At 38.7% G+C, this 16,729-nt stretch overlaps 1 protein-coding gene across 1 annotated transcript in view; it reads right to left on the reverse strand.

The window, feature by feature from the left end:
* Positions 1 to 3,243: 3,243 nt before the first annotated feature.
* Positions 3,244 to 16,729, reverse strand: part of LOC139846476 (AT-hook motif nuclear-localized protein 18-like) — a 33,541-nt gene continuing 20,055 nt past the window's right edge. Inside the window, exon 2 of the mRNA XM_071835963.1 lies at positions 3,244 to 4,163. Coding sequence (XP_071692064.1) covers positions 3,421 to 4,163 — 743 coding nt within the window. The 3' untranslated portion in view covers positions 3,244 to 3,420. The remainder of the gene's footprint in view (positions 4,164 to 16,729) is intronic.

The following is a 16,729-nucleotide window of genomic DNA, read 5'->3' on the forward strand; positions in this document are numbered from 1 at the left end:
TCTGACCTACTTGCACTTAGACCGTCGCCACGGTTAAACGAAGACGAGTTTGCTTCTGTAAATTTTACCACATTTAAAGGACTCATATACGGAGCCATGGCCACTGGTTTCACCTTAATTCAGTAAGGGTAGAGGCCGTGGTGACTGAATGAAGTCAGCCTTTGTTTTAAGCTACTTTCATGAACGAAACCTACTTTACACCTTTTATTAAATGATGAATGATGATGACCCTTAAGACCTTATTTACTTACTTTTAAACCTATTAATACGATTTACTGACTTAGTACTATTTGACTTAGGTTGAGGACTTTCGGACCGATTACTTGCACACCTTTTCCGAACCAACTTTACGACTATATTATCATTGTGAGTTATAGCATTCCCTTTTTACTTTAACTTATTTTGGGAACTGAGAATACATGCGGATTTTATGTTTTACATACTAGGCACGAGTACTTAAACTTTATATATGTGTGGGTTATATAACGGCAGAAACATTCCCTTTAGCTCGGTAACGTTTAGTCATTGGTTTTTGAACCGGTGAACGCGAATCTTAGATATGGATCCATAGGGTTTGACATCCCCACTCGGGCTAGTAGCGCTAGCATTTAACGAGTGTTTAATACTTCGTAAACATACGCACTTTCCAAGTGTACTTTCAGGGGGTATAAACGTTAAGTTAGTTACCAAGTGCCCACGGTTAACATATACTTTATCATACTGTTTTGAAACGCTCTTTGTAGCACTGAAATCTCGTGGCCTACCTTACTTACTGTTATACTTAAACTATAGCTCACCAACCTTTGTGTTGACGTTTTAAAGCATGTTTTTCTCAGGTGCTTGAAGTTAGCTTCCGCTGTGTACTAGTCGTGCTGTAGACACCCGCTGCTTAGAGTTGTTATCGCATGAACTACTTTATTTTGCATTCAAACATTAGTACTTTTGAACTATGACTTGTAACGACCGTTGTGGTCACATACACTTATTATTTGCTTCTACTTAGTGAAGCATGCTTTTGGATTGTAAAACATTCGATGTTGGTTTAGACATCACTTTATTAATGAATGCAAACTCTTTTTGAAAACGCATATAGTACTTAACCTTGTAATGATCCTGTTGTTGATGATTCGTACACGATGGTTTTGTACGGGGCATCACACCTTATGTGCTTGTCAAATGTCTAACTTTAACAGAAAAAATTAACACTATTAGTGAATTGGACTATCGTTGCTTCTCTTGTAAACCACAATGACAATCCATGCTCAAAACTGATACTTTATTTAACCATTCAACATCGTACAAACCACAAGGACTATCCGCACAATTTTCTCTATTTGGAAAGAAATTTACAAAACTAGAAATCTGGAATTTTTTTATTTTTTTTTACAAAACTAGTAAAATCGGAGGTTAAAACTCCGATTTGTAACCTGTTATCTCAAACCGGCATTTCAAATGCTAGATTTTATCCATATTCAGATGGTAGAGTGACAGGTCAAATCGGCAAGTTGTATATACTTCAAAGTTCGAACAGACAATGTTTTTCTTGATCCTTTAACACGTGACGTAGGATGCATTTTACAAATTCGTAGATGTAAGATTATAATATAGGTGCATCAAATTCAAGACAAAATTTCATTCCTCGTCCCTGAACTTTACATCGATTTTGACTCCATGTCCTTTTTTTTTGTGCATTCCTCAACCCTAAACTATCAAAAGAGTACATCCCTCGTCCCCCGTCTACTTTCTGTCAATTTTAGCCGTTTGTTCAGTCATGTGCAAATCATGTGAGGGTAAAAAGGTCATTTTGTCTTAAATGTATTTAGTTATTAAAGGTTGACCCATTTTGGCTTGTATGGAAAAGGAGGGACAAGGAGAATAAATTGTGGGACCCACCTGCCAAACTTCACAAATATTACACTCCATCCACTCGTAACTTAACTGTTGCTGTTTCTTCTTCATATATATATATATATATTCATGAGTTTTCGAGCACCAAGAACAGAGGGTGGCCGGAGATGGGTGGCTAGCGACGGTTGGTGGTGGTGTTAATGGAAAACACCTCAAAACTCCATGAAACTTCATGAAAAGTTGCAAATAGCTGCAATATCAATCATTAAACACATCTCCATTCTTAGATTTTGCAGAAACACAACCAAAATCGATGAACAATTCGATTTTAGTTTCAATTTTTTTGAAAATAAAATATGCAGATCTACTCACGAACAAATTACACAATCAAGATCTGAAACTAGATTGAAACAAATAAAAACCCTTTTCTATGTCGATTTGTATCAAAAGTAGAAGCAGGAATTCAGATTCGTCCATTTTCCGGGTTCACAACGTTTTCCGGTAAGCTTTGTTTGTAAAATTCGTGCAACACAGATATGTTTTCCCTTCAACATCTTCTTGCAATCTCCGTGAAGAGGACACTAGAACCGCCGCCGGTGCAGATTCTTCGTGAAGAGGACACTAGAACATCTTCGTGGGTTGATTTTGAATCTGGGTCTGCTTTCTTCATGAAAAAAATCCATGAAAGCAGATCTGAAATTTGGGTTTATTTTGTAGTATATAATTATTACAATAATAAAATAAAATAAAATAAAAAGAGGCAATAGGGGTTTGAATTTCTGTAGATTTGAGGAAAAGTCAAAAGAAATATGTAAAATGACGAAACTACCCTCACATGCTTAGCACATGACTTCATTTAACGGAAAAATATACAGAAGGTAGACGGGGGACGAGGGATGTACTCTTTTGATAGTTTAGGAACGAGGAATGCACAAAAAAAAGAAAAAGGACAGGGAGTCAAAATCGATGTAAAGTTCAGGGACGAGGAATGAAATTTTGTCTCAAATTCAATAAAATAATGTTGGTTTTATCTAATGATATAATCTAATTTCAAACCCGAAGTATCTTAATTATATATATATATATATATATATATATATATATATATATATATATATATATATATATATATATATATATATATATATATATATATATATATATATATTCTATGTTTACCTTATAAACAATTAAGTGAAAACCTGGACACATTTGTAACAAGAAACTATAGTGTAGAACTGATCCAACTTCTTATTATTGTCATCAAAGAAACAACAATTTACACAAAAATGTTCAATCAAAATACATGCATCTATATGATCATCTTAATTGATAGTAACCAAACTTATAACAATGATGAAACTCCGATCACTATCTTATTAAGTAAAATCAGATTAAGAAACATAAGAGTTGACACATATTAAGAAAAGAATAGTAAAAGAATGAAAACAATATTCACATCCTCTCTATAGGATAAACCTAAAATCCCGTTTTACAGTACCGATTTATGATCAAACAAATCTTTTGTGTGATTTTCAAAAGAACCAATGTACATTCCACGTTTGATTATAGCTAGAACGATGTATGGCCACCGCCGCCACTTGCCCAATATCTATCATTCGGTAATCGAATCGAGTTGACTAGGTTTTGAGACATGCCACGAAAGAGCGAATTAGGATCCCCTAATAACTGTTGTTGTTGTGATGGTGGTGGAGGAGTACTAATAGCTACTGGAGATCCTAACGAGCCACCTTGCACTGGCAAATTACTTTCTCCTTCTTCTTCAAGTGGAAGACTTTCATAACCGACGTTACTAAAAGACGCCGCCATAATAACCACAGGTCCGACGGCTAAAAGTGGCCCCACCACACATCCACCAACCACATGTCCTTGGCCACCGGCTAGATAAACAGTCATGCCGGTGGCACTGAGTGGTGCCGGTGGAGGTAAAAAAGTTCCTGATAACGACAAGATTTCAAGTCGACCTTGCAATTTCATAACCGCACCATGTGAAGCCGGTGGTTGTCGAAGAGTAACATTTGTGACGGTCCCACTACCACTCATAATACAAACGCCACGCTGGCGCCTTCGTGCAAAGGTGGCAATACTTTCCATTACATCACAACCATCAGCAACTTCCATTAAATGTGTTCTAAGTGCATTCGTGCTCTCTCGTGTAACTATGATTGGCGGTTTTGGTTTGTTCTTTGAACCCGATGGTCGTCCTCTTGACCGCCGTGAGATTTCGCCACCGCCACCGCCGTTTAACATGTCGTCTTTGCTGTTTTCGTCACTTTCTCGTTTATGATCAGCACCTGTAGATGTAGTTTGGACCTTAGATCATACGTTGTATCTAGATTAATGGTGGAAACACTAATTAGAATGAGTCGAATACGTATTAGACTAACGGGATCGAATTAACCAATGAATAATTGATAGAATCGATGCCTAAGACTGTGTATTCGGTTGGTAAGGGTTTTGGGACGATTAGCAGCAAGTAATACGACGGCCTAAGGGTTTATGGTGTGTAACCTAACACAAAACCACGAAACCCATATTTATACTAAATACAGCGACCATCGGCCGGTGGTCGGGGACCTTCGGCCGATGGTGACAGTCCCTCGACCGATGGTCCCTACCATCGGTCGATGGTCTTGAGCAGCCAACCGACTGCTTGACCTATTCACGACATTATACTAAGCATCATAAACACAAAGTATAAGTGTCCACGTACATATATGACTGAAATATCAAGTACATAACAAATAGAACAATAAACGTAATAGAACTCGGGATTTATGCACCAACAAACTCCCCCTAAGACCTAGTTCTATTCCATAAGTCTTCAGTCATCATACGGATCGATCACCATGTTGTTCAAGTAGCACAGCTTAGCCACTTTAACATACTGTTCAGCCTGTACCCTGTTTTCACGACGATAAAGCATACGGTTATAGTACAAAGTAAAAATATCAGCTTCGGTACAGTTCCTTAACCAGATCGGATCCAACACACGAATACAATCGATATCATCTTCCTTCAGCTTATCTAAAACAATCACAGCTTCCTCAGAACGATCATCATAAAACCACCAACGAAATCTCTGACTCCAATTCTGCGGCAATTTTCTTAACGGAACCTTCTTCATAGTCTTTGCCGGCTTATACTTCAAAATTTGTCGAGATACTCCATTAATAGGATCAACCCTGTACTTAATCCTCGGATACTGTGGTCTAAAATCCTTCCAGTTATTCGAATTGTACGCGATTCGAACTTTCTTAACCAACAATGATGAGCGATCGTTCATTCCACAATACAACATCTTTAACCTGGCAATCTGCATAAGCTCAAAATACGGCAGTGACTTGAACTCATGACCATGTTTGATGTAGTCAACTCCAAACTCTCGTTTAATTGCAAACATGTTGAATTCTTCAATGTATGCCCAGGCCAAGATCCTTCCTTTCGCACCTTTCCTCAAATTTATCATCTTCAAATACTTTGGCTCAAGCTTCGGTTTTTCACAATACTTTCGAATCCTCAAAATATCACGCCAGTCAGCTTCTAACTTCGAAGCAACCTCATCATTATACTTGACCGGCAAGAACCCTTCAGGCAAAACCTCAGTTCTCTCTTTCTCTTTACACCTTCGATTCAAAACTTCGTCATCTGTTCTAAACAACTCCTCAAAACCAGGAAGATCTTCATTCCTATCATTCATATACGTAGGATATTCTTCAAAAGTAACATCTTCCATTAAACCATCAACTTCCCCATCATCGATATCCTTAGAAATCTCAGGGCCAAAAGAATCATCCTCTGATGGAGGATCATCGGACTGTGCGTCAGCAGCTTTAGCTTCTTCTTGCTCTAGACGCACCAGCTCGTCCAGCTCAGCTCTGGTGAAGTTGTGAGGGATCTCCCCCTCCTCTAAATCATCATAAACAACAGAATGCTTGAGCTCATCCTGTTTAGAAAAGAATTCACTAAAACTATAATCAATTTGTAAAGGAATTACTGATAGTGCTGTTTCTTTTAAAGTACCAGGAGCCACCACCATTTGAACATCAGTTTCTCCCTCTGGCAATTCAACCAGATCAAACTTCTCTTCCCAAGCAGTAATCTTAGCCAAAGCCGACTCTGCCACCTTTCTAGCTTCAGAAGCTTCTTTCTTTGCAGCAGTTAACAACAATGATTGATCACCAACTTTCTTCTGTAACAAATCAACCTGAGTTCTCAACCTAGTAACATCCTCAGTTTTCACACGATTCTCTTCTCTCAACTCCTCCACTTTTGCATCCATATCCTTCTTCATTCTCAGATTATCAGCCATAGCTTGAACATACAAATCATTCAGATTCTGAAGCGCAGATGAACTAACTCCTCCTTCTGCTCCTGTATGTGGTGCCTCCGGAGTTGGAGTAGACACAGTCTCTTGAGACAATTGTTGAACAATTGGCGGTGATTGATGTTGCGGTTGAGTTTGTTGCTGTGGCTGACTTTGTTGCTGTTGTTGACTTTGTGCTTGAGTAGGTGCAGTTCTTTGTGTAGCACCTGTATCAGAACCACCTGGATTCTTCAAAACCAACTTAAACCTCTTGCTCGGTCTCATCTTTGTAGAAACCTGAGAACCTTCATCTTCTACCAGACGTCTCCTCTCACCTCTAGGAGCTTCTTCACCAATACCGGTATTAACATCAACGGGCTCATCAGCCAAACCTCCAGTACCAGAACCACCTGTACCCTGAGTATTCATCGGCTGATCAACCTCTTCATCACTGTTTGCTAGCTCAAAATCAGGCTCATGACCAGATAGACTGTTCTCATTCCTCCACTTCTTGCCTGGTGGACATTGATAATCTTCCCTCGCAAGATGACACACCAGCTTTCCATCACTAGCACTCTTCTTCTGATTTAATCGATTAAACGTAAGATCAGTCATATGTTTCAGCTCGATGATGTCCTTCTTTGATCTCGGTAGATCCATAGTTTGAGCATTAATCATTATATGCAGGAACCTTGGATAAATCAAGTATTGTTAGCTCGTAACATTCTCCATCAACAGATCAAAGATAACACCCGAAAAATTGAAATCAGCTTTCAGAATCAAGGCAGCAAACATTCCCTGATAAATCTCACTCAGCTCATCAAATCCGCCTTGTAACGTACTCAAACACTTAACAATCACTAAAGACAGATATCTGTACGGTGGAGTGAATCCGCTTCTTTTAATCGTAGCACGTGTAATATCACCAGCATACTCACATCTCAGCACACATCCAGTAATCTTAGTCTTCGACAGTCTCTTGGGCATTTTCTCATCATCCTCAAACAAAAACGTGTTCCGAATAGTATACTCAGATATCTTAACCTCTTGATCACATACTCGACTTACTATCACAGGCTTATTATCAACAGTTTCCACTCTAGCGTTAGCCCAAAATTCTCTCTGATGAGAATAATAAGCAGTACATGGCATTGACACCGCAGCAAATATCCTTGAACGCTTCAAGAATTCAATCACAGTCTTGTACTTGCTAGCATTTGGACCTTTGTCATTTAGACACGCCATCAGATTAGAGTTAGGGCTCGCCTTCAACCCTGGAAGACTAGCAGATGTGGGTCTTCCTGATGATTCAGTCTCAGAACTGTGGACAGCTTGTTCTTGATCCATTTGTGCACCTGACATGATTAACAAAAACTGCAAACACAATTCTTAATCAGCGTTAAATTCATGATTAATTAAGTATCACTGATTTATCATCACAGAACATATCACATTAATACGATCACGGTTACATAATCACATGTTCAAAGTTAGATCATTACAGACATAAGATACCGTATCAATGCTAACAGGCTAGCATTATCAAATTACACAATAATCTGAAAATAATCAAACATAAACATAACATCAGAATCAATCATCCCATTATGGGATCCTCTGGCACTAACTTTTCTTCATGTTGAATCACACCAAGTTTCTCAAACAAGTTATACAGTAAAGCTGCATATGGGAATGGTTCTTCTGATTCAAGAAAATCTTTCATCACATGAATGAGAAAGTGTCCCACATTCACTTGAATACCCTCTAGTAGGCAATATAGAAACAAGACTTCAGTACCAGACAGCAAATGATCTCCTTCTCTCCTAAAAGTCACATTTCTTTTGATGATTCTCAAATGTATCTCATGTTGTGGCAAGATATCTTCATCACTAACCTCAACTCTACCAGTATACACTACCTTCTCTGGCTTGCATATCCTAACAATAACATCTGACAATCTGAATCTACTGGGAATCTTTCTGATATCTTTGCTAGGGTACAGTATCTTAACCCCAGTATGAGGAACGTTTAACAGGTTTGAGAATTCCTCTAAAGTCCACCTATACTGTTGATTAAATAGACCCGAGTGTACAAACTTCTTCTTACCATCCTCTAAAGCAACATTGGCGTAAAATTCTCTAAGTAGAGCAGGACAGTAATAATCCCCAATATCTATGAAAGCCTGACACCCAATCTGTTCCCAAGGACTATAAGTCTGTCGAGTCGCAATGACCTTTTGTTCTACTAAGATTGGTCGATATCTAGCTAGGATTCTCCTACGGTCGATGTTGAACATCCATTGACCAACAAATAAGCCACCTGACATTCTAATACAAACTACAAGCACTAGCATTAGATGGGCATCACAGAAATTATCAGAGACCAATCATTCAATTAAAATTAATCAAAATAATCTACCATCGGTCCAACAGAATGACCATCGGTCCGATGGTCTAGACCTACGGCAGATGGTCTAACCACATACACACACTGGTCAAATAACGACCTTCGGCCGAGTGACAAGATGTCCGGCCGATCGATGGACACCATCGGTCGATGGTCAGAGACCCTCGGCCGGAGGTAGTTCATCAGATCTGTGACTCGAAATTGATCAAACCGTCCGATTTGACGTTTCTAGTTCAAATTCCTGTTATAACAGATGCTAAAGGGGCCGTTTATCATACATCAAACATCAATTTCAATAGATCTCAAATAAAACTCATCCGATTTAAAGTTTATACTTCGAACACTAAATCATCGATTACAAACAAACGATTAAGAGTTATGTTACCTTGTTTACGGCGCTAAGATCACAAAGAAAAGATGAATAATAAAAACTGGATCAAAACCTTTCTCCTTAACTTCAGAAAATTAGGGTAAAATCACACAATTTTGGCCAGAGTGACTGACCCGTTCGTCGCTGGGTCCTTTTATACCCTGTCAGTGACCATCGGCCGATGGTCAAGTCCGTCGGTCCGATGGTCTTGACACTCGGGCGAGGGTCTGAGTCCATCGGCCGGATGTAAAGACTGTCGGCCGGTGGTCTGACATTTGAAAACTTTTAAAACTTAACACTTTTCAATATCAGACTTTTACCCATTTACACTAACTCCCCCTGGGACTGATCTCCACAATAAAAAAACATCACGCTTTGTTCCTTTAAGCTCAAAACAACTTATATTCAATACAATAAGAAACCTAAGGTTCCTTTCACAGTAAACCTTACCCAGAACTGCGTTGTGGACTTAAAAGATGAAATATAAATGCACATGCAACTAACACATGAATGCAAACTAATTCAGAAATGCATGCTCATGCAAATACACAAAGCAAATAACTGTACAAGATCAAGTGTATCATGATCAGCAATATAATAACAGATATAATCAGTAACATTTAACCTTTTAGATCTGTGGATAATAAATCTTTAACATCAGTTTCATAAAGCATTAACATTAACAAATTCATGATGTTATCAGCATAGGAACAAATAATACTGCTTATCATCAGTCACACTTCCAGAAGAATAACATATCTTTTTGTGAGTTGGCATATAAAATTGATTGAATCTTTTTGATTCGGGGATCAGAACTGAACTATATTGACATGTTATTCCATAGTTCATTCACGAACTTATTCATTAAAGCATATACAGAACAACCTTCAAATATATCAATAAACATTCATCAACTTTCACCCTAGACTTCGATGATCACGTTAGATTAATTACTTTAACATTTTTCAATGTCAGATTTACATCACAAAGTCAGTCCTCGTTTGAGATCGCACGATTTCTCGGGTAGAACAATTGAGCACAAACCTGTTGACGCTGTCCTCTTATCACATCAATGTACTTTCGATTCTATTGAACAGAACCATCTCACGATGTTTCTAGCAACCCTGTCAGCCTTTGGCTTCTACCTTAAACTTATACCTTTCGTTTCAGATAACATTGTTAATCTCAAATTTATTGCATACTCTGTTAAGGACGCATACCGGCCGCTATAAACCCCATACTTAAACGGAAATAGTATGATGTATGGTGTTGGATGGATGGAAGTGATATATATATTTGAGTGATGGAACGCTAAGATACCTTCCAGAAGATATTCCCTCTATCCAGGTCAATAGGCACAATCCCATATCACAGACAAAAGATGTAAAGTTCACTAATTGAGATGTGAACTAAATGATTTAAGTTCTCTATATCTGATGATCTGATAAATTCTCCCCCTCGGATGTAGATAACGAAATCGTTCAAATAAGTCTCCGATTGGAATGTATGTTGTCTCAAACATTGATAACCGAGGAATCTCTGAAACTCTGTTCAATTCTTGATCCATGATTCTCTTGCAGCTATGTAGTGCATCATGTTATTTACAAATTGAAATAAATACATAAATAAACATAAACAATCCATAACTTGCAATTTTTTTTTTTTTTTTTTTTTTGGATTTTCTGATGTTGCATTTTCTCCTTACAATACATAAACAAAATAAATAAATAAATGATTACAACTAAACATGATGATGACGCACCACTGTCTTTGACATTTGTTATAACTGCACGGAAAACCAATCTTCGTATGTGGAAATCTAGAACCCGATGATGTTGCCTTTTAAAAATCATTCTGTGTCTGTGATACAAAACTGCACTTCTCAACCCTTTTAGAGAAAACACCTCCCTTTGGGTACCCGATATGTATGTTGTTGGATTTCGGTCCAAGTAATAAAGGTAAATAGAAACAAGTATGCATCCTAGACAAAATATGCTCACCTTGGGGACTCACAAAATTATCCTTTTGCTACCGAGTATAAATCGTAGTAGGGGAGACCTCAACCGTCTGTCGAGTTTCTGTTCAATCATTTCTCGGTACATATTCAGTGATAAGTAGGTGACTACCCTCAACCGCTGTAAACCTTTCCACGATTTCCTCATCATGATATTTACGCGTTATTAGTGTGATCATCTCTATATAGAATTAGATCAATAAAGTTTACCAACATATTATCAATCATCCTGTATTACTTGTTTTTCACAACTTACATGTCAGTTCAGTATTGCAATCACTTCCCCACAAACATAACAAGCAACTCATTTTCTGATTTTTCACTTTTTATGGATTTTCTATTTTTCTAATTTTTATTTGTTTTTCTGGTTTTTCAATTTTTATGGCTTTTTGATTTTCTCTGTACAAAAGCATAAAACTATCTAAAAACATAAGCAAACATGCAAATTTCAGTAAAAACTAATCTATCATGCAAACGAAAAATGCAAATGATCTAGAAGCTATCATGCAAAACTATTCAAACTCTACAAGCAGTTTCTAACCATTCACAACTCAGTCTCAGGCTTAGATTCCTCTGTGTTAGGAACCTCAGTTTCAGGAATTTCAGTTTCAGGAACTACATCTTGAAGCAACTTAACACCTATCTCATTTAATAGAAATTCAAAACGTGGTTTATCAAAAGCTTTTATGAAGAGATCAACCCTTTGGGCTGTAGTGTCAATTTGCACTACATCAATTAACTTTTTCTCATAGCAATCTCTAATGAAATGGTATTTAATCCCTATATGTTTCGTTTTAGAGTGATTTACGGGATTCTTAGTGACAGCTATGGCAGCAGTATTATCAACATAAATAGGAGTGTTAGAGATTTTCAAACCGTAGTCACGTAGTTGCTGTTGTATCCAGATAACCTGTGATGTACAGCTGGCCGCGGAAATATATTCTGCTTCACAAGTGGACTGAGCCACTGCTGTCTGCTTCTTACACTGCCAGGTTACTAGTTTGCTACCAAGAAATTGACACCCTCCTGATGTTGACTTTAAATCTTTCTTGCAACCTCCATAGTCTGAATCACTGTACGCTGTGAGATCAAAACCATCCTCACACGGATACCATAACCCTAAGCTGGGAGTATCTTTTAGATACCTCAGAATCTTCTTGACCACTAACATATGATGAACATTAGGGTTTGCCTGATAACGAGCACACAGGCACACCGCAAACATTATATTTGGTCTAGAAGCAGTTAGGTACATTAGAGAACCTATGATAGCCCTGTACAAAGTAGTGTCCACTGGAGCACCCTCCTTATCTGGTGAAATCCCATGATTAACCGACAACGGAGTCTTAGCTGGTCTCTCTGTATCTACCTGAAAGCGCTTAAGGATATCAGCAACATACTTCGTCTGATGTAAGAAGATGCCTTTATCCGTTTGAGCTACCTGCAAACCTAAGAAAAACTTAATAGTTCCCATGGAACTCATCTTAAACTTCCGTTGCATAACCTTCTCGAACTCATCAACCATACTCTGATCTGTAGACCCGAAAATAATATCATCAACATAGACCTGCACTAACATAAGATGTTGTCCTTTCTTCTTGATGAAAAGTGTCTGATCAATGACACCTCTCCGAAAACCATTTTCAAGCATGTAGTTGGACAACGTTGCATACCAAGCTCTAGGAGCTTGGTGTAGACCATATAGCGCCTTTTCTAGTCGATACACCTTTTCTGGGAAATGCGGATCCTCAAAACCAGGCGGTTGTTCAACAAACACTTTCTCGTTTATCTCACCATACAAAAACGCACTCTTCACATCCATTTGATAAACTTTGAAACCCATATAGGACGCGAAGGACAAGAAAATCCTGATAGCCTCCAGTCTCGCAACTGGAGCAAAAACCTCATCATAGTCAATTTCCGGGATTTGCTGATATCCCTTAACCACCAATCTAGCTTTATTACGAATCACTATACCCTGCTCATCTTTCTTATTCTTCAAAACCCAACGAAGACCATAGGGTACACAACCATGCGGTGGATTGACTAACCTCCAAACCTTAAGATGTTTAAATTGCAACAGCTCTTCCTGCATAGCACTTACCCACTCATCATACTTTAAAGCTTCGTATACATCTTCCGGCTCGATTTGACACACATAACACGAGTGGGCATGAACAAACACTCTCCCTGTCTTGTTCAATGATGAATAAAAAGCTGTCACCAAATTCGCACTTTCACTTTGAACATCTTCAACTGCAGTCATATTTTCAGTAACCGCGGGAACCTCGGATGTAGAGATAACTCCTGACGTGGATGCCCCAGATGTAGTAGTTTGAGGAGGATTGACACTAGGCAGTCCTCTTGTATCCACATAATAGTCTGCCAGACGCTTTGGTGGCAGAATAACACGATTCGATCTCCGTACACCTCCTGCATCTGCTATCTGTTCTGGATCAGTCACAGTAGATGGTTGGTTATATAGAGGATTCAGATGTCTCTCTGTCAATACTGTACGTTCCACATCATCATCTAACTCACTATCTTCATCTGTATCAACTACCCCGTCCTCATTAGACTCAAGATTACCTTGAACACTTTGTGGACTTAGTTGCACGCTAGAAACCGGATTCTGAACCTGCGTAGGAATAGTGATAACATTTTCTGAAGAATTCCGAGAATCAAACAATATCTGAGTCAGAAGTTCTTCCTCTGTAGCACCTGGTGGAAGATTGAATGAATCAAAAAGCTTATCATACTTAAACTGCCATGCATAACCTTTACTGACACGAGGCGGTGCATTGCGCTGAATATCAACTTCAAACTGTTCTTCCAGACGTTTTGTCTCATTGTTGTACACCCGCTTGTTCGGATTCCCGTAACCCAAGAAGATACCAGAAACAACCTTGAATTAAATTTTCCTCCAGCATCACGTACCAAAATAGTACAAGGTGCGCCAAAGGGTTCGAAATGTTTAATATTAGGTTTTCTCTTATGCAGCAGCTCGTAACAAGTTTTACCATGACGCTTCACCACGAGAACTCTGTTCATAACATAACACGCTGTACTCACTGCTTCACCCCAGAAGGCAATCGGAAGACATGAATCAGCTAACATTGTTCTTGCGGTCTCAATCAAAGTCCTGTTCTTTCTCTCAGCAACACCATTTGACTGTGGTGTATAAGCAGGACTGAACTGCTGTTGTATCCCCTTTTCGTTACAAAACTGCAGCATCTGATTGTTCTTAAACTCCGTACCATTATCAGTACGAATCTTTCTCACTTTCAATTTATATAAACTTTCGAGCTTTAGAATAAGCACCTTAATATGCTCAAAAGTATCCGACTTATTCTTCAACATCACCACCCAAGAAAAACGTGAATATTCATCAGTAACTACCAAGCAATAGGATTCTCCTGTGAGAGTTTTACAGTTGACTGGACCAAAGAGATCCATATGCAACAGCTCCAAAGGAATGTTAACAGAATGATGCTTTTTGGTAGCATGTGACTTTTTCGTTTGTTTCCCCTGTTTACATGGAAGACACACATCAGGAATATGAAAACTTTTAAGATTAACACCCTCAACTAATCCATTATGGACTAGATTGTTCATCTTCCTCAGACTCAAATGACCCATACGCTTGTGCCATATGATAGACTCTTGTTCAGTAGCTTTAGAAACGAAAGCCTGATGGCCAGTAGCTTCCTTTACATGAGCCTTACGCATGTCAAGGATATAGAGATCCTTGCATCTGGGAGCAGTCATCAGAATCATGTCTTCCGGAATAACAAATTCTTTCTTCAAAATATAGCATTGTTTATCATCAAATGCTACTGTATACTTCTTGTCAGCAACCTGTGAGACTGAAAGCAGATTGTTTGACATCTGCTCCACAAAATTAACCTTATCAAAGCTGACATTTTCATTCGCGATTACACCTTGAGTAGTAATAAACCCTCCTTCACTACCAGCAAAAGAAACCGGTCCACCATCCACTGTTTTCACATTAGAAAGCAAGGACAAGTTCCCTGTCATGTGCCTGGACGCCCCACTATCAACAATCCATGTACTGCAGCGTGGATTGTAGGCGACCTGCACATTAAAGTAAGAGGATTAGTTAGAAAGGGCAACCCATGCCCAAATGGCAGTGGGTTTCCCGTCAATGCCAACAACTGGCAATTCCACCCATTGTCCCTTGGATCCCGAAGGACCTGCAGGACGTTGAACACCCTTCACCTCAGATTTTGGTCTCCAAACTGTATTTTTAGGCAATGGTTTTCTATAATAATCGTTAGTTTGAAAAACCTTTGAATCAATTACTTTCACATTTGAATTGTGCACAGGAGAAGATGATCTTCTATAAAAAGAACGATTTGGGCTGAGATCAATCTTCCTGCGGGGTGTCTGTCTAATGGGTCCACAATCCACAGCCCTGTGTCCCAGCCTCCCACATTTGAAACAGTTAACATTATCAAAATCATTAACATTAAACAACCTGCGTCTAATCGGTGAAAACTGTCTCCTAGGCTGTTCAGTACGTTGTCTAATCGTAGGGGGTGTCAAAACCTGTTTTTCAACAGTCTGACGCCGACTAGGCGGAACATACTTGGACACTTTCTCAGAATTAGAACTCCCACCTTTAGGTGGTTGTTCTACTTTAGGAACACTAACCTGCTGTTTTCCTGAATTATTTTCTTTAACAAACTTAATAGGAGTAGACAAAGTGGTCTTTTTCTTACTCTGTTTGGGCCTTTCTACACTCTTTGTCGGCGTCTTAAGACTCTCACTCCTATTCTCACTGTGTTTTGGATTCTTAAGAATCGTAACTGGCTTAGTCACTGGCACAAATGGTTTGCTATCTTTCTCAGTGTCTATGTCAGTATCAGACTCAGTCTCATAAACAACCTCTGTAGGGTTCTTAGAATCAACAACCTTACTAGCACTAACTACTGGGGTCTCCTTAGGTTTACCATATGGTGGTTCCACCACTGGTTCCTTAAACTTCTCTACGGGCTTATTAACATACTCACCCATAAGAGGTGGTGCAACCTCAGAATATCCCAGACCCTCCCGTTTAGGATGATTAAAAGTCTGAGTCACATACGACATCCTCTGCCAGTTATCTATTCTAGCTTTCTCAGACTCATATTTTAACTTAAAAGAATCCTTTTCAGCCTTAAGAGTCTCTATTTTCCCCAAATACATTGTGATCACCTTTTCATCATCTCTAATGGTTGATTTCATGTGACCTATTTGGTTTTCTAGAGACTTAATCACCTCAACATATTCTTTCTGTTTGTTAAGGTAGAAAAGGGCATCTTCATAGTTCTTCTTGTTGGTCTGATTTTCTAAGCTTAGGTTCTTAAGGTCAGTCCTAAGTTTAGGGCAGGTCTCACAAGTAACAGGTATTTCACTTAGCTTAGAAATAACGCATTCAAGTCTTTCAATTTCCTGTTCATAACCAAAACAATAAGCACATTTAGAAATTGAATCAGTACATACCTTATCGTTACTGGAAGTATTAGCCATAAAAGCATAGTTATTCCTTCCATCCTGTGATTCTGCATCTAACTCTGATTCGTACTCCGAACTTGTGCTGTCCGAATAATCAGCTTCATAACCTTCCTTACCCTCACTATTATCTGAACTAACTTGACTTTGAACCGTCACAACTTTCTTATCACCACTCACAAAATCACGGTTGAGCAAATGACCCAACTCTTCTCTGAACCAAGTACCCTCATGACAACTTTTACCTTCT

Source organism: Rutidosis leptorrhynchoides, chromosome 5, assembly GCF_046630445.1.
Source record: "Rutidosis leptorrhynchoides isolate AG116_Rl617_1_P2 chromosome 5, CSIRO_AGI_Rlap_v1, whole genome shotgun sequence".
Lineage (NCBI taxonomy): Eukaryota > Viridiplantae > Streptophyta > Magnoliopsida > Asterales > Asteraceae > Rutidosis > Rutidosis leptorrhynchoides.